We start from the raw sequence: 27,276 nt of genomic DNA, 5'->3' as shown, positions 1-27,276 counted from the left end.
TACACATAATTTTATTAGAACCAAAAGATGTTCTCGAAAAGTACAGAATTAAAAACTAGTTTTTATAAATCCTTTCATTTTACCCATAATAAAGCCCTATAGGAAGGAAATCATGTCCTATCAGCAAAGGAATCTTATGACAATAGATACTTGATTAGTTTATTTGTTCCTAACAGACTTAAGGTTTTGTTCATTACTTACCAACACTCTGACATAATGGCCTTTATTCATTTATCTAATAAAATATTTAATATTCTTTTTCCATTTTCTTTTCCTTCAGGCTCCTAATAAATAATAAAGTATATATTTAGAGGCAAAGTTCAAAATTAAACTTTAACCACAGTAGATATTTTAGATTGTGATATCAAAGTCATTGCAATTGTGTTAGTAATCTGATTATAGTATATTTTGTTTTTAATCACTGAAGCCCTTGATCACTCTAAATAATGTTGAGATGAAAATTCTATAATCCATACTCAACTATTAGAAAAAAGGTTAGTTTATGACCCATAATGGGTAGGGAGCGGGAGCATGGGAAGAATAGACAAACTCTAGATAGGGCAGAGGGGTGGGAAGGGAAGTTGGGGGGCGGGGACAGGAGGTTAGCAATGATGGTGGAATGTTATAGACATCATTATCCAAAGTACATGTATGAAGACATGAATTGGTGTCATCATACTTTATATACAAACAGACATAAAAAAATGTGCTATATACGTGTAATAAAAATTGTAATGCACTCCACTGTCATGTATTTAAAAAATAACATCAATAAAAAACAAAAAACAAATAGATCAGTAAAAAAAACAAAAGGTCAGTTTAAAGATAGTACTAACATAAGAGTTGTTCTTAACTTCTTGACATTTTGTATATAAAGGAATATTTGAATGTTAATGAAACTTTTGCCTGATGAATGTTATATTTATATAGATTTGATATTATTCTTTGAGAGCTGTAGGATACTTACACTAAGAATAGTTACATTTCTTAAAAAATGTGATTTCTGTGTGTTCACAGAATAAAGACAATGACACTCTGAAGGATCTACTGAAAGCAAATGTTGAAAAGCCTGTCAAGATGCTCATCTACAGCAGCAAAACTCTGGAGCTGAGAGAGACCTCAGTCACACCAAGCAACTTGTGGGGTGGCCAGGGCTTATTGGGAGTGAGCATTCGATTCTGCAGCTTTGACGGAGCAAACGAAAATGTCTGGCATGTATTGGTAGGTATGACCATGAACTATTACCTGCAGTGGAACAAGCAGTGTGGAAAGGTGTTTGTAACAGTGATTATCTCCAGTTTGGGGAGATCATAATAAATCATCGCTTATTGCTTTTTAAATATAGATTGATTTCTTTTTAAATATTTTTTTAGTTGTAAATGGACACAATATTTTCATTTCTATCTATCTATCTACCTATTTATTTATTTATGTGGTGCTGAGGGCCTTACATGTGCGAGGCAAGTGCTCTACCACTGAGCCACAATCCCAGCCCTTAAATATAGATTGATTTTTTTAAAAAATGTGAGGAGATGCAAATATCGAAACCTAAGAATGCTTTCTAATGATGTATCTGTTAGAATAAGGTGTGTTAAGCAGAAAGCTACAGAAATATTTTAAATATTTGAAAAATATTACATAATTTTTAGTCTTGAAAAGTTTTAAATTCTAGTTTCTGACTTCTAACATTATTTCCAATAAGATAGATAGATTTCTAGGGTTCTTAACTATAATTAAAAATAGTGGCTATAAAACTTGGAGCATTACTTTATATGTATTAATTTTAGGGTGTGTTTTTGTGTCATCCTAGGAAGTAGAATCAAATTCTCCTGCAGCACTGGCAGGTCTTAGACCACACAGCGATTATATCATTGGAGCAGATATGGTCATGAATGAGGTAATTAATGTGTTCGTTAATGAATTATCTTCTAGTACTTTCTCATTGTGTGTGGACTCAGAAGAATGTTTGCATGCTTTCCATTTAGATTTAAAATTTTGTTCTTTGCTGATCAAGATAGCTTATGCTTCAGTGTTCGATGGAACATCTGGGAGGTATCTTGTTAGGTATAGCTATGAGGAAAAACACATACTTGTGGCAGTTGCACAGATTTTATGTATATGATGTACAAAATATCTTATGTGCCTTAAAACTAAATCAAATCCTCATTTTAGTCATCAATTTCATTTTTTTCTTCCCCTTTTGTTTTTTATCCCCCCCTTGAAGTGCTACGTCATCTCCTTTTTGCTTTTCAAGATTACAGAATTGGCTCAGGTGTATTAGTCAGGTCCTTTTCTAAATCCATTAGCTGGCATAAGTATATATTACCAATTCAAGATGAGAAAAAATAAGGTGCCAGAATAACCAGGGTTTTTATTTGTTTGTTGTTTTGTTTGCTTGCTTTTGTTCTGAGGGTTAAACCTAGGGGCCCTTTACCACTGAGCTACATCCCCAGCATTTTTATTTTTTATTTTGATACAGGGTCTCACTAAGTTTCCCAGGCTGACCTTAAACTTGCAGTTCTCCTGCCTAAGCCTCTGAAGCCTCTGGGCTTACAGGCATGCACCACTGCACCCAGCTAGCTATCAGGTTTTAATAATGGAGAGTAAAAGGAGAATATGTAGAACTTGAGGATACAGGGGTTTGAATAAGAATGCTGACTAGGTCTTATGGACTGGACTCAAGCCTTACACTTAGTAAGCCTTTTTTTTATTAAATTATTTATTTATTCTAATTTGTTATATATGATGGCAGAATGCAATTCATTTCATATTACACATTTAGAGCATAATTTTTCAAGTCACTGGTTATACACAATGTATTTTCACACCATTCGTGTCTTCATGCATGTACTTAGGGTAATGATGTCTAACTCATTCCACCATCATTCCTACCCCCTTGCCCCCTCCCTTCCCCTCCCTCACCTTTGCCCTATCTAAAGTTTCTCCATTCTTCCCATGCTCTACTCCATTGCCATTATGAGTCAGCATCCTCATATTAGAGAAAACATTCAGCCTTTGGTTTTTTGGGATGGCTTACTTCACTTAGTATTATTTTCTCCAACTCCATCCATTTACTGCAAATGCCATGATTTAGTTTCATTTAATGCTGTATATGTGTGTGTGTGTGTGTGTGTGTGTGTGTGTGTGTGTATACACCAAAGTTTATCTATCCATTCATCTACTGAAGGGCATCTGAGTTGGTTTCACAATTTAGCTAATGTGAATTATACTGCCATAAACATTGATAATGGCTATGTCCCTATAGTATGCTGTTTTTATGTCCTTTGGGTGTAAACCGAGGAGTGTGATAGCTGGGTCAAATGGTGGTTCCATTCCAAGTTTTCCAAGGAATCTCCATACTGCTTTCCAGATTGGCTACACTAGTCCCACCAGCAATGTATGAGTGTGCCTTTTTCCCCACATCCTCACCAACACTTATTGTTGTTTGTATGCTTGATAGCTGCCATTCTGAATGGAGTGAGATTGATTTGCATTTCTCTAATTGCTAGAGATGTTGAACATTTTTTCGTATGTTTGTTGATTGATTTATATCCTCTTCTGGAAGGGTCTGTTCAGTTCCTTGGCCCATTTGATTGGGTTGTTTATGGGTTTTTTTGTTTGTTTGTTTGTTTTTGGTTTAAGGTTTTTGAGTGCTTTCTATATCCTAGAGATTAGTGTTCTATCTATCTGATGTGCTTGTGGTATAAATTTGCTCCCATTCTGCAGGCTTTCTATTCACCTCACTGATTGTTTCTTTTGCTGAGAAGAAGCTTTTTAGTTTGAATCCATCCCATTTATTGATTTTTGGTTTTAATTCTTGCAGTATAGGAGTCTTATTAAGGAAGTTGAGGCCTAATCCCACATGATGGAGATTTGGGCCTACTTTTTCTTCTATTAGGTGCAAGGTTTCTGGTTTAATTCCTAGTCCTTGATCCACTTTGAGTTGAGTTTTGTGCATGGTGAGAGATAGAGGTTTAATTTCCTTTTGTTACATGTGGATTTCTAGTTTTCTCAGCACCATTTGTTTAAGAGGCTATCTTTTCTCCAATATATGTTTTTGGTGCCTTTGTCTAATATAAGATAACTGTAGTTATATGAGTTAGTCTCTGTGTTCTCTATTCTTCTGTACCATTGGTCTACAGGTCTATTTTGGTGTCAATACCATGCTGTTTTTATAACTGTTTCTCTGTAGTGTAGTTTAAGGTCTGGAATAGTAATGCCACCAGCTTCACTCTTCTTGCTAAGGATTGCTTTGGCTATTCTAGGTCTCTTATTTTTCCAGATAAATTTCATGATTACTTTTTCTATTTCTATGAGGAATGTCATTGGGATTTTGATTGGGATTGCATTGAATCTGTATAATGCTTTTGGTAGTATGGTCATTTTGACAGTATTAATGCTGCCTATCAAAGAACAAGATAGATCTTTCCATCTTCTAAGGTCTTCTTTAATTTTTTTCTTTAGTGTGCTGTAGTTTTCATTGTAGAGGTCTTTACCTCTTTCGTTAAGTTTATTCCTAAATCTTTTTTTTTTTTTTTTTAAGCTATTGTAAATGGGGTGGTTTTCCCAGTTTCTCTTTCTGAAGATTTGTTACTGATGTACAGAAATGTAGTAGGCCTTTCTTGAGATAATATATTGCATTGTACATTGAATGAAATCTTTCTTGGCATATCAAAAAATGATTTCAGTGTGTGGGGCAGAGCCCAGAATCTGATTTTTTTTTTTTTTTTAAGAATGTTTCCCAGATGATTTTGATCGTAGCCAGGTTTGAAAGCAACTGATTTGAAATATTATTATATTTAAAAACTTTTTTCTCCGATGACGGTTTTGCAGTCTGAAGATCTATTCAGCCTTATTGAAACACATGAAGCAAAACCACTGAAGCTTTATGTGTACAACACAGACACTGATAATTGTCGAGAAGTGATTATTACACCAAATTCTGCATGGGGTGGAGAAGGCAGGTAAGATCATTTTTTAGGCTGAGTTTTGACTGTTTAAACTTTTCATTCAGATGTATTGTAAGCATTGATTACATTTGTTTTGAAATAAGGTATTAATTTATACTAAGACTCCTCAAAAAAAGAATTGACCTAGAGTATTGAAACCAATAATTCTTTTTTTTTTAATTAATTAATTAATTTATTTATTTTTGCTTTTATTTCTTTTGTACAGTACTGGAATTTGAAACCAGGGGTTCTCATGTTAGGCAGGCACTCTACCACTGAGCTTTACCCTCAGCCCTTTCTTTGGCAGAGGGTGTGTCTCATCAAGTTGCCCAGCTAGTCTTGAACCTGTGATCTTCCTGAGTAACCAAGATTATAGGCATGCGTCACCATACCTGTTTTTGTTGTTGTTGTTGTTGTAGATGGACACATGCCTTTATTTTATTTCTTTTATTTTTTTATGTGTTGCTGAGGATCGAACCCAGTGCCTCACACATGCTAGGCAAGCGCTCTAGCCACAGCCCCATCCCTGATGTGTTTAACATATTGGTTGACTGTCACCATGCAGCAAATAATTGTCTACATGTGCAGGAACTGTCAAGGCAGTAAACAAACAAGGTCTCTGCCCTAACGGGTTTTAACATTTTATTGAAGGAGAAATACAATAAACAAATTGGTAGTCATGGCGTACAATGGCTATAAATGCTTGGGGGAAAATATCAGGGTGCACAGACACAGGTAGTGTCTGTGGTGGAGAGAGGTGTGCTGTTTCATAGAGGGTGGACAGCAAGACGACCTTATTTACAAGGATGGAAATATGTCTGTGTGATTTACATTTCAAAACCTCAAAAAAAAATGTAAACTGTGATTGAGAGCAGTGACCTTAAGAAAAAATGTTTTTATAGCCTAGGATGTGGCATTGGTTATGGTTATTTGCATCGAATACCTACACGCCCATTTGAAGAAGGAAAGAAAATTTCTCTTCCAGGACAAATGACTGGTACACCTATTACTCCTCTTAAAGATGGGTTTACAGAGGTAAGACGATATTACTGCCTGAATAGCTCAAGACATTTCCACTAAAACAAATCAAATGTGTCAGTGCATATGTTGGTAGCAAAAGTTGAGATAAGGACAGATAAAGGAAGTATTGATAATCATGTTGAACTTGAGGTTCATGGAAGGTATCCTAATGAAGATTAGGAAAGAGAACAGAACTAGAGATACAGATTTGGGAATCATCAACAAAGAGCAGATAATTCAACCTAGTGGATATTGATGATTGTTGAGGGATTGGGCCTGCCTGGATTAGAGAACTAAGGTTAAGATTTTGAAAATCTGAATGGATTGAGAAAGGGAATCAATCAAAGGATGCTTAGGAGGAAGCCAGAGGGAGAAGAAAGCTTCAAGCACACGGGTATGGTCAGCCAGGAAGGTGCTGCAGAAAAGGCAGGTGAGAGGAGCAGAAGGATGTCCTGAGGGAAGGCCATTTCAGAAACTTGAATTACAGGGCACAACAAGTGAGTGGTGGGGGATCAGGGAGTCTCACTGATGTATACTATTTAAGGAAACTTGATTGATATGCAAAGAGAGCTAGGTATTTGAGCAGGTATATAGGATTTTTAATTGTTTCTTAGGTAGGCATCACAGCATGTATAACTAAGGAAAAACCAGACACCCAGAAAGAAAATGTAAAGACCAGGCTGCTGCCACTGTCATTTTCTGGTACAAATCAGCCATCCCCTGTTCTAGACAAAGTGAAGCTACCAAGAATCTTCATCCCTTCTCACCAGACTCCCAGCATTGGCTCAAGGCCAGAGCCAGCGTAGTTACATGTCCCAGCTCTTCGCCATCTCTCCCGCCCCCAATCAGTGCTTTTGGTCACAGGTGAACCTCTAAAGTTGGTCTTAGTAGACCAAGTGGTAAAATGACAGCTGGGGAAAGGGTCAGAATACAAGCTGTTGGAATGTGGTGAGGGGCACCAGAACTGGCAGAAGTTGGAGTAATTGGAAGTAACACTGCCCATCTGTGGTGTTTATGGACTATAGCCTCCCACAACAGGTAGAGATCCAGGGCCATTTTTATTCATTGATGAGAAAAGATTAAAAGTATTCAGGGAGTTAGAAATCTTGAGAAACTTAAGAAATCTGTTAAGACTTCTTGCTGATTTCTTCCATGAGCTGTGAAAATATTTTTTAAAAACTTGAGAATTCACAGAGGAATAATTAGCGCATGTTTAAGAATTGAATAAAATGATTTCCAGGTGTGTAAGAAGGGAAAGAGGAAAATCTCTCCTCGTGTAGGTATAGCTAGGCCAATATATGTAACTGGGGCTAGAAGCCATGCATTCAGAGAAGGGAAGTGACAGGATGGAGCATAAGCATAGTCAAAATTAGTAAGCAGTGTCTAATGCAGAAGTGCCAGGTAAAATTTTGGACAGCTAGTATGTGATCCAAGTGTTCATCTGTAGGGCAGGTGAGAGGCAGTGCTTACGTATTCTTTTAAACTAACTTAAGTGATTTTCCTTTTTTCCTTTTTTGGAAGGTCCAGCTGTCTTCAGTCAATCCCCCATCTTTGTCACCACCAGGAACTACAGGAATTGAACAGGGTCTGTCTGGACTTTCTATTAGTTCAGCTCCACCAGCTGTCAGCAACGTCCTCAGTACAGGTGTGCAGAAAGACTACTTCAGTCTACTTTTTTTTTTTTTTTTTTTTTTAATAGTTGTAGATGGACAGCATGCCTTTATTTCTTTAGTTTTTTTATGCGGTGCTAAGGATGGAACCCAGTGCCTCACACATGCTAGGCAAGTGCTCTGCCACTAAGCTACAGCCCCACCCCATTAGTCTACTTTGTCTTACACATATTTGTACATGAAATTTTAAGAATTAATACCAAAATGCCTTGAAAACTGTAAATGTGGTCCTGTCTATGTAAACATAGTAACTCACCACACTTCCCACACACAGGTTCAGCACTTCAATTTCTTCTCTGTGTAGTTGAGACCCTAGGCTTGTTTAGATTTTCAACCTGCAAACAGGACTCTGCCTTTCAGTTCTGTCTGATTGTTTTATTTATTCAGGGTGTTGGCCTGTTTCCTAGGTTGTAGGCATAGGGGTACAAAAGTGAGCAGGATACTGTTTCTTCCAAGGGATTCAGTCTTGCTCAGGGGATATATGCCTGTTCCCTCTTTTATTCCTTATTCTTTCTGATATAGTGTCTTTTAGTTTTAGGGGGTTTTGTTATTGTTTTAACTGCTTTATCAAGATAGAATTCTCATACCATATAGTTAATTCATTTAAAATACACTAGTCAGTGGTTTTTAGTATGTTTGCATAGTTATACAACCAACACCTCAGTTAATTTTAGAATAGTTCATTGCCACAAAAGAAACCCTGTACCCAACCCCAGTCACTGCCTAGGTTTCCCAAACCCTGGAGTCTACTGTCTGCCTCTATGGATTTGCCTAATCTGGATATTTCCTATAATATGCATGGTCTTTTGTGACTGGTTTCTTTCACGTAGCATAATGTTTTCAGGACTCATAAGTGTAATTTCTTGTATTTATGTTTCATTTTTATTGCTGAATAATGTTTCATTGTATGACTTGCACCATCTTTTCTTTATTAACTTATCAATTGAGGGATATTTAGGATGGTTCTACATTTTGGCTTTTATGAATAACACTGTTGTAAGCATTTGTGTACTAGTTTTTACATTGACAGATGTTTTGTTTTCTGTTGGTTAGATACCGGGGAGTGAAATTACTAAGTGTTGATACAGTTCTCACTAATATTGGTAGATTTTAATTTTTTCTTTTTCTGATCTCCTGTTTTCTAATTTTCATTCTTTATAATACCAAGAGTTATTTCATGTACTCAATAAAAGTTGAGTAAATGAATGAAATACTGACATTACACATGATGAAATATTTCCAGTGTAGTAAAAATATTATTCATAATTTTGTTCTTGAACTCTTTTAAATATTTGTATTCAGAATTTGCTTATATCCCACCCTATTCCAGAATGGATTTCAAACAGCCCACCAAGAAGCAGTAATAAGGTGAACAGTGTGGTATCTGGATTTGGTCCCCTCAGTTCAAACCCCAGCACTTTTCAGAATCTTTATTTTCCAAAGATAGTTTTTTCCAGATGAAATTTAATGTGTGCAAACTTAGCTGGGTATGGTAGTACAAACCTGTAATCCCAGTGCTTCAGGAGGCTGAGGCAGGAGGATTGCAAATTCAAAGCCAGCTGCACTAAGTTAGTGAGACCCTGTCTCAGAATAAAAAATGAAAATGTAGCTCAGCTATTTAGTACCCTGGGCTTAATCCTCTATACTCACCCCACCAAAAGAAAAAAAAAGTTTTTTAATTTTCAAACTACACAAAAGTGATGGAGTAATATAATGAACCCCATTACCCAGCTTCACTAGTTATCAATATGTCAACATACTTCCCACCCCTTCTCTTCTAGTTCTTTTTCAACTTTACTGAGACATAATTTGTAGACCATGAAATAAACTAACATAAGTGTACAGCTCAGTGATTTTTAGCATATTTATAGAGTTGTGCAGTCATTACCACAGCCCAATTTTAGAACATTTCCTAGATGACATTAAATATTAATGTCATCAATATCTAATCATAGACACAGTCATAAGTGATCCTAGAGTTTATTTCATTCAAACAAAGTGAGTGACTCCTTTTCATGATATAATATTTTTTTAAATATCCTATCAGAAGGCCTTCTAGTTCATGCTGAACTAGAAGCTAAAGGTAGGTTGAGGTACTTTTTAAGGTAGCAGACCATTCTGTGGCTGAATATCTCTTTCCTGTTCTAGAGTGTTCCAGATGCTATATGACCACTCTTTTGATTTAGGAAAGAACTGATATCTCTTTTGAAATTTTTCTCTGACATTTAAAATCTTCCCTCGTTAAATTATAATTATACTTATACTTATATACGCTTATATGCACATGCACTGAGATCCCTGGCTTTTAACACTGAAGAGGAATGGCTTCTTAAATATTAAAGACAGAAACATAAGTGAAAGAATAATTGTTCACAAGAGACTGAAAGAAATTGGCAATTTATTTTTTGAGTAAATCAATTTAAAAAGACTAAAATGTTCTGGCATCATGACATGTGAGAAGTTTTTGTTAAGACATTTATTTTTCCATCATCACTCTTAATTATATTGCTTGTAAAATAGCCCAAAAGTAACTATGGAGATATAAAGGTGATATATATATATATATATATATATATATATATATATATATATATATTTATTTATTTTATTTTTTTTTTTTTAGTTGTAGTTGGACACAATACCTTTATTTTTGTTTATTTATTTTTATGTGGTACTGAGGATCGAACCCAGGGCCTCTCCCGTGCTAGACGAGCGCTCTACCACTGAGCCACAACCCCAGCCCCTATAAAAGCGTATTTTTAGGGCCTTGTAGACCCTTTTCACCAAGATGACGCAGAAAGCTAAGAAGGAAGCTCCTGCCCCTCCCAAAGCTAAGCCAAAGCAAAAGCTTTGAAGGCCAAGAAGGCAGTATTGAAGGGTGTGCACAGCCACAAAAAGAAGAAGATCCACACGTCACCTACCTTCTGGCAACCCAAGACGTTGGGGATCCAGAGGCAGCCATCCTTGGAAGAGAGCCCCCAGGAGAAATAATCTTGACCACTATGCCAACATCAAATTCCCTCTGACCACCGAGTCAGCCATGAAGAAGATTGAAGACAACAACACACTTGTGTTCATTGTGGATGTCAAGGCCAACAAACACCAGATCAAACAAGCTGTAAAGAAGCTCTATGACATTGATGTGGCCAAGGTTAACACCCTGATAGGGCCTAATGGAGAGAAAAAGGCATACATTCAACTGGCTCCTGATTATGATGCTTTAGACATTGCCAACAAAATTGGGATCATCTAAACAGAGTCCAGCTGCCTAATTCTAAATATATATATATATATATATATATATATATATATATATATATATATATATATATATTTCAACATAAAAAAGTATTTAAAAATATTTTTTTGAGGATTTGAAAGTTTTTAGATTATGAAATTTCTAGAAAGTGAAGGTATTTTGAGTTCCTTCTCCTCTCCCACTCTCTCCCTTGAGAGAGAAAATGGGAGAGGAGTTGGTTGGGACAACCGAAAGAAAGAAAGGAAAAGAAGGTATTTTGACATGGCATTAGTCAGTGTGACTGTTTGATACCTGCTCCCTTCACACTTCCTGTCCCCCTTCCTTGCTTGATTTTTCTTCAGAGTACTTATCGCCATTTTTCATATTGTAGATTTTACTTGTTTGCTATCTGCCTCCTTTCCTTTTCCTGTTCTGATTAGAATGTAAATTTTCTGAAAGTTGTGATTTCAGTTTCTTTATGCTGTAAAGTGCCCCAGTACCTAAAACAATGGCTAGCATACTGTCGGTGCCCCCTAAAACTTGTATGAATGAACACACCAACCATCCATCCAATCCCTTTGAGAATCTGATGAAAACAAAGATCTCTCTTCCCAAAAAGTGTGTGCACTTTTAGGGGCTTTACACACTCTGTGAAGCCCGTTCAAAAGCCCTAGGGTAAGAATTCCTGGCTTAGATTCAGTCTGTTATTTTTGAGGCAATGTGTCTACCCTTTAAAAATAAAAAGAAATTTATGTAAAAGATGTTATTAGGAAATAGAAGGAAGTTGCAAGCAAATCCAGGTGGTTTTCATTTTCTTTAAAATAATATTTAGACAGAAATATAAAATAGCACTGTTTCTGTAATGAACCACTTAGCAGAGCACACAGTATCTAATAATTTGGTACAGAATAGAGAACGTTCCAATATGTGAGTAAAATTAAGTAGACTGGAGTCCAGTGGAGCTGTGGCTAGTGCTTCAGCTAGGCCTTTTTCTTTTTGCCATTTGCATGCCACCAATTTCTGCAGAATATAGATAAATTAATAAATGAAAGATGGTTTAAATATGGTCAATTCTTACTTTCAAGCATAATTCATTCCTGCTACTATATTTAAGCAGATCTTGTAAAACAAGATCTGGAGTCTGAGAGTCTGTGTTGAGCATCCTTGTGAGAAATGGTTGGGACCAGAAGTGCTTATTTGCATAAGCATAATGAAATATCTGTGGGATGGAACCCAAATCTAAACACAAAATTCATTTGTTTCATATATACCTTATACACATACTCTGAAGATAATTTTATAGTATTTTTAGTGCGTCTGCATTTGACTTGCACTCATCACATGAGGTCAGGTGTGGAATTTCCTACCTGTGGCATCATGTTGACTTTCAGAAATTTTCAGATTTGGGAGCATCTCAGATTTGGGAATTTCAAATTAATGATGTACAATTTGCATTACCATTGCTTTAACATAAAAAATTCTCCTACTTGAGTAGGTGATAAACAGCAATGGACAAATCTTTATTAGCTGTGCCTTGAGGGTCACTTGTACATGGAGAATATAACCTCGAGCCACCATCAGTACACATAGGGGACATGTTAGACTGCAGAGGAGTGTGTCATGGAACTTAAGGTCAAAGGAAGTGGAGATTTAGGAACAAGTCATTTTCTCCACCTCTAGAAGTCCATGTGTTCTTTTGTCTCTCTGTCATTAGTCCTCTTTCATGGATGAGCATTCACTGCTTCTCAGGGCACAGGGCCCCAGCAACCCCAGGTTTACAGGGCCTTCTAGTTCAGGAGACCAGTAGAAATTGGCTAGAATTCTTGATCCCATTTCCAAATTTCTAAGACAGTTTGCTAACCCTGCCCTATAGAGGTTCCATGCACACATCTTGTCCAGAATTTGCTGGAGGCAGGTTATATAGCCCTCTGCCCTCTTAACCTTGGTTAAGGTCTCTGCAAAGGCCATGGGCAGAGTAGGTGGATCAGCTCTGAAGGGTGGTGTGCATCTAGGGGTACAGCCAGAAATTGGGACTGAAGAAGACCTGACCGTGGGGGGTTCTATTGTAGTCTGTTTATTCTTTTGTCAGAGGAATTTGTTAGAAATTTTTTTAAATTGTGCTTTTATTTTAGGTGTGCCAACAGTACCGTTGTTGTCACCACAAGTAAACCAATCCCTTGCTTCTATGCCACCAATGAACCCAGCTACTACGTTACCAGGTAAGCAAGAGGGCCTAGAGACATATGTGATGATAATATTTGCATCTGAAAACAACCTGCACCTGTGTGATGACTGCTTATGCCTTTTTTCCCCCCAGTACTGGGGATTGAACCCAGGGCCTCACACATACTAGATAGGCTAAGACTGTGCTCCATCCCCAGCCTTGCTTATGCCTTTTAATCATCATTTTCTCTCTGCAGTAACTTTGTGATAAAGGAGAGAAAGTGGCCCCTCTCCCTTAGCCCTGTCTATCCCAGGGCTCCTTAACCCCAGCCGACTACCACCCACCCCCCAGTCCCACAGTGCAGCTAGCACTTTGTGATAGTTGTTGATATGAATATCCTGGAAGAGATGTTCTTTGTTTGGGTCTTCAGTAGCTCTAACATTATAAATTTTTGTGTTTTTCTCTTAGTATTGCCAATGGAGAGCAAGTCCAGAAACAATAGAATGTTATTTCAGTGACTATAAGTATACTTTTATTGTGAAGGGCCTTTAATTATACAGTTAATGTTGTTGTACTTTTTTTTTTTGGTCCCAGAACACAAGTCCTCATATACGCTGGCAAGCGCTCTACCACAAAGCCCCATCCCTATCCCTTTTTGTTTTATTTTGAGACAGGGTCTCACTAAGTTGCTAAGGCTGGCCTTAAATTTGAGATCCTCATGTCTCAGCCTCCCAAGTTACTGGAATTACAGATTGGGACACAAAAACCTGGCTGTCCTTGTACTGTTAAGACAGGAACCAAGTTCTCACACACACAGTGATGAAGCAACTGTGTGCAAGATTAACTTGGGGAGTTGGGGTGATAGGTATGTGTGGGAATTATTGTTACTACTTTTGTAACTATAAGTCTGAAATTATCTCAGAATGAAAAAGAAAACCAGAGAGACTGTGAGCTCAATAATCAAAGAAAAAATCAGTTCCATTTACTACTGTAGTGACTGAGTGAATCAGGCTATCTCCCAGACACTCAGGCCATTGTTGTCATTCTTGTTCCAGATTTTCAGGAGTGTAAGTTATTTGTTTTAACTTTTACCCACATAGCCAACTAAATGGCTTAGGTATAGAAATATAGTTCAGTTGAGTGAGATTTTTTGTTGTTGATATTCTGGACAAAAGTGACACACATTTAGTGAACCTCTGGTATTTGCACTTTGAAGTGAATCATTTTTTTTCAGTATAAAAGAATCTGTTTTCTTTCCTAGGTGAAGTGATATAATTTTTCTTCTCTTCCCCATTCTGTTCAGGTCTGATGCCTTTGCCAGCAGGACTCCCTAACCTCCCCAGCCTCCCCAACCTCAACCTTCCCGCACCACACCTCCTGCCAGGGGTTGGCTTACCAGAACTCGTGAATCCGGGTATGTTGCACATCTTACCCTCCTAGGACCCTGCTAATAAACAACTGTATTCAGGAAAGCCAGTCCTTTAATTCAGTTTATTTCTAGAAAAGGCAAATTGGTTTAACAAATTTCAGCTAACTTTGAATACAAATATTAACCTTTTTTATTTAAAAACTTTTTAAAAAGAGAAGACTATCTTTGTGATTCCTCTGCCTGCTGCCTCTCTCTTTTTTCCTCTCCCTGCATACTGACAGCTCAAGCACCAGAAAGGCCAGTCATAGAAATAAAGAGCCGTGGAATGGCACTGCCACACTGAGTTTGGTGAAGGGGGTTCAGTTCACCCAGTAGAGATGAATGAATCCCTGTTACTCTCTTATCTCTGCAGCAGTGGCCAGCGGGAGAGGAGTGCTGCTATTTTGTGTAGTGCAAGCCCAGAAACTTAGGCTGTAAAATGATGAGACCTGCTCAGCCAGCTGGGCTTGTTGTTTGATAAATATCCCCCATTATTCACAAATGTTTTATAGTAAAAACTGAGAGATTTTAGCTGCAGATAGTTCAGTTAGCAGATATGCAGAGTGCTTGGATTTTGTGCACAGGTGAAAATGAAGCAGCAGCACCTCATAAATCTGCTGTGAGAGCTAAGATTCCCCAAATGAGAGCGACCAAGCAGCCCCTCGGTGATGCCAAGGAGTTCACTCACTGTACCATTGTGCTCAGTGTCACTGTCACATTTCTGCCTAGATGATAACTGTCCGTCTGTAGCACTCACGACCTTTGTGTTCATTACCTCACTTAGTTTTCAGTGCAAGGGAAATCCTAGTAAACCCAAACTGCCATTTCCAGTCCTAGCATCCCCTCCAGCTTTTCTTTTCTCTCTGTGTTCTTGGCTCTTCCTCTGCCCTCCCTCCACTTTAACAGCCTGTCAGAGCAAGAGGGTTGTGTCAGCCAGTGGTCACCCTGCATGTATGTTGACAGCCTGCCTTCCCTTTGTTGCTGTTTAATACTCCTTTCATGCTTTCTGAATTATAAAATCATCAGAATAAACCCACCAACAGTAATATCAATAGTCATCAATCATAGGGCTACCAAGACGCTGAGACCCTGTGGCGAGGCTAGTAGAGGGGCTGTTCCCCAAGCCCCTGCTTTCCACAGCTTTCACAGGAGGATGGCTCCTGCATCTCTTCTTCCTGGTTCTCACCAGAGAAAGCTGTAACTAGGGGAGCATGAGTCCTCCTCTCCCATATCATTGTAGCTACTTTGCTACTGGGCGGCTAACGTCCATCTGGTCTCCCCTGAGCCTGTTTTCCTCCGTGTTGGGCTGAGTCACCTGGGGCCTACAAGCCTGGGAACCTTTACCCAAGGCCAGCTGCTGCTGCGGCTGGGCTGCAAGATGCATTTAACTCTTTCATGGCCTCCAGCTGGAGATAAGCAGAAGTTGGGATTTATGTTCTCTGTCCTCAGCTTCAGCATTCCTGATGAGATCAGATACAGGCAGTCATCTGATGAGGAAAGCTGCTCTTTCAGTGCTGGGAGGGTGTATGACCTATGTCTTTTTGTCCTAGGTTTGCCACCTCTTCCTACCCTGCCTCCCCAAAACTTACCTGGCATTGCACCTCTCCGCATGCCGTCCGAGTTCCTCCCATCATTCCCTTTGGCTCCAGAAGGCTCTTCTGTAGCCAGCTCAGGGGAGCTGCTATCTTCCCTCCCACCCGCCGGCATCCCATCTTCTGACCCTGTCACGACTACTGCAAAGGCAGACGCTGCCCCCTCACTCACTGTGGATGTGACATCCCCCACCTCCAAGGCCCTCGTCACTGTTGAGGACAGAATCAGCGACTCCGCCCCGGCCAGCGAGAAGCCTGTTTCTGCGGTTACAGTTACGGATGCAAACGCTTCTGAGTCACCTTCACTCTGAACCTGTCTTCAGAATTGGCGTGGTGTATTTATTTAACCACGGGAGCGTGTCTGGAAATGCAAACTATCATTAATTTCATACTAGTTTGTACCGTATCTGTAGGTGTCCTGTAAATAATTCTAAGGGGAAAACTAAGCAAGCGGACGTGGGTTTGTATCCTGCCAAGTTGGGGTGGGGCTCACGGGCCAGGGAGGGAAATGTCAGAAAGTGCTTGTATTTCAAACAACCAAAAAGAGTTGTAAAGGTGGCTTGCAGCTAGGCGTCCACTGCCATTTTGGGGTGTACATCTTTGGGAAAGGAGGTGGCAAGGTGTCCACTGGGTTTCCTGCCTCCTACTGCTCCTTCTATAAGAAAATGGGATATTTTATGCCTAGTGCTCACACACATTTCTTGTACTTTGTAAATCGTTGCAAGAATGCAAACCACCTCACTAAACTGTAAAAGGAAACGATAACTTTACTTTTGGTCTCTGTGAGTCGAATCTCTATTAAGGTTTACACAGAAGTTCCAATCGGAGATGTTTGTTAAAGTTACACAGTGTGCACTATTAATTGAACATCTTTTTATTCAGCCTTGTTTTGAGCTCTCAGAATTACTCAGACAACATTTTGTAACTGCTGCTGTTGCTTTCTATGTCCACCATTAAGATGGCATTTAAAGAGAAATAAAGGAGATGTTGCACAATTTTAAACCAGAAGGTGGCACTTTGTGGCTACTTATAATATAGCTATTCTGGGGAAGCAGAGATATAGCAATAAATTACTGTAATTTTACTTTTCTTCTTGTGTTACATTTAAATTGCAATTCAGTTGCCATATGTGTCATGTGTTATTCTCTCAATATGTCCCATGTCTTTAATTGTTTATGATTTATGTTTGCTTTTTTCTAAGTTTCTAAGAGATGGTAAGTTAACTGGAATTGATTTATTGAATGAAATTAAATGTATATTATGTCCCCAATTTTGAAATAATATGAAAGAGGTTAATTGGTTTTTGACCTAGTACTAGTATAAAGTCTTGGGTACCCGCAGTGCTGCTGATACTGAGGTGCCAACATGGGTGACTCATCTTTGACCACTCATCTGGGAACTAATTAACGCCAATCCTGCACCTCTGACAGGGGGCCCAGTGCTGACCGATTTTTAGGCTCTGTCCATTTCTGGAGCCAAATATGTAGTAAAACTAAGTGATAAAAGAAAGTTCCAACTCTAGTCATGGCTTCTGCTTGTGTGATAAATATTTACAGATTATTTCTTTCTGTTAACAGTCATAATTTTTTGCAAAGGAACTGGCAGCAGGTAGGGATAATATTCACAAGCACATTTTAAATGTTAACAATTTTTGGCTTTCCTGTACAGGGAAAGTGATCATGTTACCACTTTCTAAAAGATGTTCACATTAAAAACAATAACAAATTTAAAGGACATCTCTTAGGGGAAAGCAAGTGAGTGATTTTCAAGCTCTGCCAATTTATTGCTTTTAACAGTATGTCCTCCACTGCAGTGATTCTTAACTCTTGAGGTCATAGTTCTCATTTGAGAATGACAGCCCTGGACCATCTTCCTGGGAAAATATCCACAGGTATGTGGATAAGGCCGAGGGGGAAAGCAATTCTTGACACTCAGGTAAAGGATGGCACAGATTTGGCCTAGAATGGCTCACTGGATTGTCTCTGAGGTGGTAAAAACTTGGGTATTCTCTACTTTCTTCAGGAAATCTAGTTTCAGTCTTTTTCTTTTTTTGTGCTAGGGATTGAACTCAGGGTTGTGCTTGTGCTGGGCACTCACTTAACCCCTGACCTGTGCCCACAACCTTTCGTTTCAGCCTTTAAAGACAATAGAAGATCCTGTTCCAGGTTCTAAAAACACAGATATAAGATGGTGACCCTGGCAGTAGCCCACTCCCTGGGGCCTCTTAGGGGAGACAGGCCGCGGATTCCATCCTTAGGGCACTCCAGGATAGTGCTGTAGTCATGGAGATGGAACTCCACTGCAGCCCCGAGGGCCAGAGCCCATAGAGTCAGAAGGAACTTGGATAGCCTATATCTCATCAGCATCTTCCCAGGTTCACAAAAAGAGAGTCACATGGCCATGATGGGCGGGGGCGGTGACATTGATTTGGATTAGGCTCAGTTACCTCAGAAATTCTCAACACGATAGTATCTTTATATATATATATATATATATATATATATATATATATATATACTTTAATTTTTTTCCTTTCCTAAAGCATCAAAACAGAAATTGTATTTTTTAAATGAAGCTCAGATTAAGCTGATATAAAAATAGCTTTAAAACAGAAAAAAGATACAATCACAAAACAATTATTGAATGAAAAAAAAATCTCAGAAAAGTAGAAAATAGAAATCCACATTCAACATGGCATTAATTCATTAAGACCAAACAGGATTTATGTTGTAAGATAAAGATATTTTGGTGTTTGAATATCTCACTCATTATTTTGATTAAAGAAAGTAAAAATCTTTCCACAGTCAATAAGATAGTTTAAAATGCATTCGTGAATCTCCCACTTGGTGGGAATGTGTTTTAATTTTCAACTTCCTCTGATATAATTTGCTTCTTTCCAAACTATGATTTCCTTCCCCCCGGGAGCTGGTGCTGACCTGCTACTGGCAGTAGAAGCTGCTTCTACTTAGAACATTCCCCAGTGTGAGGCAGAACTCTGCTCTAGCTTCAAAACACTTGGGAGTAAACCTCCTCTCAGGCCCATACTAAACATGTAACTTGAAGTAAGGAGCTTAATCTTTCTAAGCCTCATTTCCTCGGCTGTAAGAGAGCCACGATAGTATCTTAAACAAGAAAGCTTATTTCTCTCCCATGTTCAAATAGAGGTAGTCAGTCTGAGCAGATCTGGCCCAATGGTGCCAGAAACCTTGGTTCCATCTTGTAATTCTCCTGGGTGTGGTTTCCATTCCCAGGGTCATGGCCTGGTCTCAGATGGCAGGTGCAGCCCCAGCCATTCATCCTTGTTCAGCCAGGAGACATTTCCCCACTTCTTTTGGGGTAGCTTCAGAAAAGTTACGTGAAACACTTTGGCGTACATCCTTTTAGGCAGTGTGGAACCATGTGACCATGTCTACCTGAAAGAGGCTGAGAAATAAAGCCTTTATTTGGGGGCCACAGCTGGTGCCCTCACTGCAGAGGGAGAAGAGTGGTCAATGAGGGACAGTAAGCAGCAGTGTAGCCTTTAAGGTAGGTACACATGCAGCCCCACCATTTGCCTAAGATTTGAGGGAACAGAAGAGACATTTCAGATGAGGGGCACTGGGAAGAGAACAGCGGCTTTTAAGGTGACATTTTCCATGAAGACTTAGGCAGAAACTGCAAGGTTAGATGGGTCTGAGCACCAGCCACTTTCACGCAGATGGCATGGAGAAATGTCACTGTGGGGCAGCGTAGCCTTGCAGTGTGCCACTGAGGGAAGCAGTGGGGAGGCTGAACTCCAGGAGAGATGGGGGAAGGTCCATTGTCACCCAAGGCCCATGAGGACTGGGATGACTTTACCTTTTCCCTGTTGATTTTTATTTCTGTTTTATGTTAGTTCATCACTACATGCTCTTAGAACAGCTGCACTTAGCTCATTTCCTGAAACTTTTGATGACCTAGAAATGGCTTTGTGGCCTCTTCCCTATTGATGCAGCACATACCAAACCTCCAGGATGGCCTTGCTCAGAACTGTGAGACCTGTGGGCTGCTGGAGCTGCTGTCATGGCTCAGGACATAGCCCTCCTTTAAGAAACTGAGAAATGCTGCGTGTGGTCACTCATGCCTGTAATCCTAGTGGCTTGGGAGGTTGAGATAGGAGGATCACAGGTCCGAAGCAAGACCAGGTCTCAAAATATAAAAAGGGCTGGGAATGTGGCTCAGTGGTTAAGCACCCCAGGTTCAACTCCTGGTACAAAAAGGAAAAAGAGGGGTGGGGGATATAGCGCAGTTGGTAGAGTGCTTGCCTCATACACACAAGGCCCTGGGCTTAATCCCTGGCACCATCAAAAGAAAACAATGAAGCAACTTCATGGCAATTCACAATTACTGTGACAAGTGAAGGGTCTCATGTAGAGGGAGGTGTGGAGCCTTGGTTACAGGAAGGATCTCTGGCAGCTGAAGAAGGCTTAGCTGGGCTGACCCTTTAGGTGGTGGAAAAGCACTCAAAATTTGATAGGTGCCCCTGGAGCTCTCAATAGGAAAGCCCTTTGCTGCCACCTTGATCTGCTGGCTACAGGTACATTTGCTTTATTAGGAAATAAAATACATCTTATTTCAACAATTTGTCAATGTTTTTTTTTTTTTTTTTTCTTTCAGAGTGGCCCTATTTATCAACAGTTCCCTTATAAGAAAGGCTGGGTCCCCATCTCTACCCTAAAGGCCTTCCTCTTTAATTATCTTGAGCACCCAGCAAGGTTTCAGCCCTGCCTGCAGATTAGTCACACAGTAATTAGAATATGGATTCTGGACTTTTGGAGTTTTTTAAAAACATTCCCTGGGAAGGAGGTGAGAGCCACAGCACTGAACACTGACATCTTCCTCCTAGGTGATAATTAAGCCAGGCTGGTCCAAAACTGGGGGAGATAATAAGGCCACAGGAAGGTCATCTACCAAGACACGGTTTAGCAAAGGTTAGAGGAGGGAGGGTATTATCACTGATATTTTTTTGCATTAGATCTGGGAAGAACAATTTTGAGCATGACTAGCCCAAGTGTTCATTTAAAGCCCGCTTGCATATCCATCCCACTGACTAAGTAGAATGGAAAATTAACCTTGTGGTAGGTATTCACGCTCTAGAGCAAGAGGCCAATGGAAGGGCAAGTAAGACCCATTCCCAGGCTTGTGTCCCCCTGGGAGCTTCACGTGAGGGGGCTGAACGTAACACAAGGGTGCAGCCAGCACCCAGGGACAGTTTTTACCTGTTAAAGTGCAACTAAGAAGTGCAGAAACTGCTGCCTCTTAAGGGAGTGACATGAACATGGCTACTATCGTCAGTTCTCTTTTTCAAGTACAAAAAGTTTAGTAAGAGTTCATGCAGGCTTGAATGACCTTATCCTTTCCTTCAAAGGAAACTCCACATACCATCTGCTAGTGAGGATGGGCCCCAGGAACTGTCAGTGTTATGACAGTTCAGGTGGCTCCATGTTTCCCAGCAATATACAAATACAAGCCTGTGCTTCACAACAGCCATGGGACTTGGGGCAATAATAGTAGCTAACATTTATTAGGCATCACTGTTTGTGGAGTGAATGATGAGGTGAGCTCAGCTCTGTGCAAGCCTTTTGCAGGGTGGTCTGCACAGAAAACAAACGGGGTAGCAAACTGGTGTTCCAACACGTTTCTTTGAACTGCCTTGTGTATGCTAAAATGTGACTAAGTTGGGAACATCTAAATATCAGGACTTACATAAACCTAGATTTCTGGTTTCTCACAAAAAGTCATAAATCAGTCCCACAGGGAAACAAGTGCTCCCTAGAGCCTGCACCTTCCAGTCCTTCAGCCCACCTGGCCCTGCAGGAGTCTGAATTTGCAGTACCCTGTACTATCCTGGTCCTCAGGGTACTGAAGATGAGGAAAGGCAGGGCACAGGCTCAGGTGTCCAGAGCCCCTGGAGGTCCAGATTCATCAGAAAACAAGGTCCGTCATGGACTTCATTCTTAGGAATCAAATGATTCATGATAGAATGGGCACTAGGTTGACAAAATTTGAAGCAGTTGCTTAAACTATAAATGCAAGAGAGAAAATAGGTCCTTAGGCAATGAATGACAAGAACAGTGACAGGAATTTGAGTTTCACCAGCCTCTTTTCCCAAAGCCATATCCTGGGTCTCCACACCCATTAATTATTTATCTTAACAACATGCTCCATTAGAATTTATCGTCAGTTCTCCTTTTTAAGTACAAAAAGTTTAGTAAGAGTTCATGCAGGCCTGAATGACCTTATCCTTCTTCCTAGTGAGAGGGACCTACCGTCCACCCAGCTCTGATGTGACTGGCCTGTTTTGACACTGGCACTCAAGTCTTCCTGAGGTTCAAATAAGCATCTTTGAGAAGCACTTAAATTAGGGTAGCTAGGGGTACAGTTATAGGAACTTCTCATTTTTTCTCTTACATACTCCTTTATTATCAAAATTATTATTATTTTTTTTTGTGGTGTTGGGGTTGAACCCAAGGTCTTGCACATTCTAGGCAAGTATTCTGTCATTGAGTGACATCCCCAATCCTCCTGAATTTTTAAAAACACGTTTGAATTACTTTTTAATCAGCACAAACAAGAGAGTTGTTGTTTGTTTTCCATCTGGGGATGGGGGATGGGGGGTGGGGGCTGCGATATGGACGACTGAGCAAGAGAAAGCCTTATTTCATGTTGGTCTTCTTACAGCTTGAACTCCCCCCGCAGCATCTCAAAGGTTCATGCTATGACTGGTCACACACAGAGGTAGCTCTTCACTGAGAAGTCCCAACACTGGTCCTAGATCAGAATCATCAGTGATGTCTTAAAAGACTTGCACTGTGAATGATTTCCAATATTACTTTGTGTTTGTAAATAGACTTGACCAGGAATGTCCCTATTACAGACAACTGTGCTGAAGGCAGGCCTAGGGACCCAGTGGCAAGTCCACACTGCATCTAGGTATTGTTTTGGCCTTTCAGTCTCTGGAAATAATTTTAGCCATCAGGTATCAGAAGCATACATAGCTCTAACACTGGTTCATTTTAAATCAGTAGCTAAACAACCTGTGTGTTTCTTGGCAGTGAGGAGCAAACTCCATCATCTGGTTAAGGAGCAGAATAAAAGCAGGAAGAACCAGACTCCTGTTGAATGAGTCCAGGAGCTCAGAGCTCATTGATCTGCCTGTTCTCTGCCAAGATTGTGTTTTTCTTTTCCTCAAATGACCAGAAATAAAAAAGCATGAAACTGCAGAGATAATGAAATTCATTTTAAAATTTATCTCTCTCCTAAGCCAAGAGTTTAACGAAGGATGGGGCGTTGACAAACCAGGCTCAGGCTCTAAACTCAATCCCATGGACTAATGTTACCCAGAGTATGATGTACACAAGAAAAAAAAAAAAAGAATTTCATGGGCTGAGGATGTGGTTCAAGTGGTAGCGCGCTCGTCTGGCATGCGTGCGGCTGTGGTTCGATCCTCAGCACCACATACAAACAAAGATGTTGTGTCCGCCGAGAACTAAAAAAAATAAATAAATATTTTTTTTTCTTTAAAAAAAGAATTTCTAATTTAATACCTAGTGTTTATTTTAACATGTATTGAAAAAAAAAATAGTTGCTTTAAATAGGCTGAAGTCGTTTTCTTTACCAATAAACTCCAGTGAGAAAAAGGAACCAAAATAAAGCAAGCATTGGGTTGATTGTGCCTACCAGGCCCAGGGCTGAGAGAGTTTTCCTGCAGGTGGTACCCAGACCTCAAACCGAGGCTGGGAGGGCCCCCGATCACGTCGTAAGAAAATCTAGGGGTAGGAGCTTAATCCAGCTCGGTCTGTCCAGTTTCAAGCCTCAGTTCTGTCCTCATATGGGGGTTCACCTGCTCTCCGCAGATTTTTTTTTTGGCACAGCTTCACTTCGTCCAGGGTCACCTTCTTACCCCTGCTCACGTAGAGGGGAATCAGCCGCCAAGGAGGGCTCCCCCACAGGACCTTCAGTGAGCGCCGAGGGCCACCAGGTGGCGCTGCGAGCCTGGGAAAGCCGCAGCCCGTCGGAGGCCGCGGGGTCTCCGGACCGGATTGGCAGGGCCCCTGGGCGGGGCCGAGGCGTCGCGGGAGCAGCCCCAAAGGTGGGGGCGCTTTTGGTTGTTTGTAAGAAGGACCCTGGTCCCGCTATCCTTCTAGCACAGTTGTGAGGTTGGATGTGGGATGCAAAAGAGCCTGGGTGCTTTTACCAAAATTTAAAGTAAATATTTTTATATATCGATCTACCTGAGGATGGTTAAAATAAAGAAAGCTGAAAAGCCCTTCAGGCGGCCGGGATGCCTTCGAGGATCATGAGGAACCCTAGCACCCTCGTGGAGACTGCTGGCTCCCCTCCACCCCAGACCCGCCTCCCTCCGCCCGCGCCCCGGAGTAACGTTAGAGCCCGCGGGGGTCCCTTGTCCCCGTCCGGGCCTGGGCGGTCCCTCCCGTCTCTAACCTTCCCCGCAGCCCCGCAGGACAAACATTCCCGCTTCTCACAGACCCGAGAGCCTGTCAGGGGAGCCGCTGCGATTGAACCCAGGCGTCTCTGAATCCAAAAACGTCCCAAGATGAGCCACTGGTCCCCCAGTGTGGCGAAAGCAAGGGACGGAGCTGCGCAGAGTCAGAGTTACTCCACCTGAGGCGATCAGAGGAGGCTTTGGGGAGGAGGCGACCTCAGGACTTTGAGGGATGGATAGAGGTTCTCTCTCTCTTTTTTTTTTTTTTTTTTAATTTTTATTGTTGGTTGCTCAAAACATTACATAGTTCTTGATATATCATATTTCACACTTTGATTCAAGTGGGTTATGAACTCCCATTTCTACCCCGTATACAGATTGCAGAATCACATCAGTTATACATCCATTAGGTGTTAACGTGGAAAGGCATTTGGGGCAGCGAATACAGGCAGGTACAGAGCACACCGCGCCCTCGGAACTGCTCACTGCTGCGGCGCTGCCGGGCCGAGGGTGAAGCATGGTATGAGCCAGTGGCATCGGGAGGGGAGGCAGAGCCCGGTCGTGCAAAGCCTGAAATGCCGCGCTAAGGAGCTTAGATTGTCCAGTCCAGGGAGTTCATAAAGGGGTGCCTATTGTTTGGGCAGGGAAGTGCTCAGGGAGCTTGTTCTTTACAAAGATCAGTGGTTTGAAAAACCTCCTTGTTAGCAAGAAGAATTCTTTTGCAATTGACACACATAGAAACGTGGGTTCAAAGCGCGGAGCAACCCAGTCGAATGGTGGCCATCAAATCGCCCGCTTCTGGGGGAGCTTCAATTATTGGAGAGGCGGCCATGTCCTCTTCCTAGGCATAGCCTCTTTCTGTCACGGATTGGCAAAGAAGTAGACGGTCAGAGTGGACAACTCAACGTGACCTTTGGAGACGGGGCGCCTTGGGGTTTGTACTTTCAGTCTTCCTGCTTGGTGGTTGGGACTGTCTGGTTTAGCAGTCCACTCCCCAGCACTCGCCATCTGCTAATTGAACCTCAGACAAGTTTAATTCCAAGTGGTGAGCTCAGGATGATAGAATGAGGGTAGCAGTGTCTGATGCATGGAGGGTACACTGTGGGGTCCCTGACCCCACCCTGGCCTTGACCCTCTGCAGACCAGAGACCCTGGACAGGGTTGGGTGGGGAAGGGCAGCCTTGCTGGCTGGGGGGGGGGCGGGGGGGCACAGAATGGGCTGAGGAGGAGGTGGGAGAAGTTTAATATTACAACCTCCTGCCCCTTCCCTCAGAGCCCTGGGCTGTCTCTTGAAGGTGTCTGTGCCTGTGACCAGGAGAGACTTGCAAGGCAAGGGCTGCTCTGCCCAGTCACCAGGTTCAAGGTTTTGTCTTTCACCATCCGACTGGAGGATAAATAGAATTTTATCCTAAAAATTTCTCAGTAAAATTGCTTTTATGTTAATTATCATAAACTATCCTTATAAATCTCATAATGATATAGGAAACATGATCTGCAGGAGTCGAATGTAATTTTTCTTGATATTGCATTGTAAGTTAATTGAAGACTTTGCCTTGCCATTACTTTTGTCAATTCAAAGGTTTCTAAACAGTGTGTTGGGGATTTTAAGGCCTCTTAAACACAGGAGTGATTTTAAGAAAACACTAGGGGCTGGGGCTGGGGCTGGGGCTGGGGCTGGGGCTTGGGCTCAGTGGTAGCTCACTTGCCTGGCATGAGTGAAGCCCTGGGTTTGATTCTCAGCACTGTATATAAATAAATGAAAAATAAAGGGCTATCAAATATATATATATATATATATATATATACACACACACACACACACATATATATAAGCAATAAAAGTTAACATGTGAAAACTTCTGAGGAAATTTTTAAAATAATTTTATTATATATATTTTTTAATGTGATCCTGATGATCAAACCCAATGCCTCAAGTGCTAGGCAAGTACTCTACCACTGAGCCACAACCCCAGCCCAGAATATATTGTTTTAAAAGAATGATGCTGGTGAATAATAGAACTAGTGATGATTAATCCAAGTGGGCCTTAGAATCTAGGCTTTGGGGCCAGTCAGGCCTGGGCTTAAGCCCCTGCTCTGTTACTTCACAGTTTGAGCTAACAACTTAATCTCTCAATGCCCCTTCCCCTGCTCCGCCTAAAATATGGGCTTTGTTGTGGGGTTGTTGTGGGCGATTCAAGAAAAGGTTGATTATAATACCTGGTATACAGTAAGTGTCCAACAAATTGACTTCGGTGTTCTTTCCTTAGATAGAGGACATGGTGTGGAGATGGAATGAAGCTTCATCTCAGTTTTCCTTTGCTCTTCTGCTTAGGTATGCCCCCTCCCACATGGGTTTTCATCCAGAGCATGGGGCAAGGGATCTGTTACTGTCTTGATGGAGGACATTAGGTTAAGTGAAATAAGCCAGACACAGAAAGACAAATACTGCATGTTCTCTCTCCTATGTGAAAGCTAGAATGGTAATTACTAGCGGCTAGGAAGAGTAGAGTGGAGGAAGCACACGAGCAAGATGAAAAATAGGTCCCAAAACAGAGTTAGCAGGGAGGAGTTAAGTTCGATGTTCTGCAGCATAAGAGTGACCAGTACCTAGTATCCTAGTACCTAGTATCACAGTACCCTAGTATCCACTTTTTGAAGATCTGTAAGAGGAGCTCCAAGGCTCCATACATAAAAATCAAGGAGAGGGAAATGATTTAATCAATAAATCCTGTATATATGTGTTGAAATATCACCCTGCACCTATCAGTATG

The 27,276-nt window shown here is 40.8% G+C and overlaps 1 protein-coding gene and 1 pseudogene across 1 annotated transcript in view; both read left to right on the top strand.

Annotated features, from left to right (window-relative positions):
- Window positions 1-17,130, top strand: part of Gorasp2 (golgi reassembly stacking protein 2) — a 32,091-nt gene extending 14,961 nt beyond the window's left edge. Inside the window, exons 3-10 of the mRNA XM_027946096.3 lie at window positions 1,018-1,221; window positions 1,811-1,897; window positions 4,834-4,964; window positions 5,852-5,984; window positions 7,491-7,614; window positions 13,010-13,096; window positions 14,345-14,455; window positions 16,000-17,130. Of these exons, the coding sequence (XP_027801897.1) occupies window positions 1,018-1,221; window positions 1,811-1,897; window positions 4,834-4,964; window positions 5,852-5,984; window positions 7,491-7,614; window positions 13,010-13,096; window positions 14,345-14,455; window positions 16,000-16,352 (1,230 nt within the window). The 3' untranslated portion in view covers window positions 16,353-17,130. The remainder of the gene's footprint in view (window positions 1-1,017; window positions 1,222-1,810; window positions 1,898-4,833; window positions 4,965-5,851; window positions 5,985-7,490; window positions 7,615-13,009; window positions 13,097-14,344; window positions 14,456-15,999) is intronic.
- Window positions 10,278-10,899, top strand: LOC114101171 (large ribosomal subunit protein uL23 pseudogene; annotated as a pseudogene).
- Window positions 17,131-27,276: the final 10,146 nt, after the last annotated feature.

Source organism: Marmota flaviventris, chromosome 11 (assembly GCF_047511675.1).
Source record: "Marmota flaviventris isolate mMarFla1 chromosome 11, mMarFla1.hap1, whole genome shotgun sequence".
NCBI lineage: Eukaryota > Metazoa > Chordata > Mammalia > Rodentia > Sciuridae > Marmota > Marmota flaviventris.
Note: the sequence above shows the minus strand (reverse complement) of the source record. Positions and strands in the feature narration are given on the sequence as shown.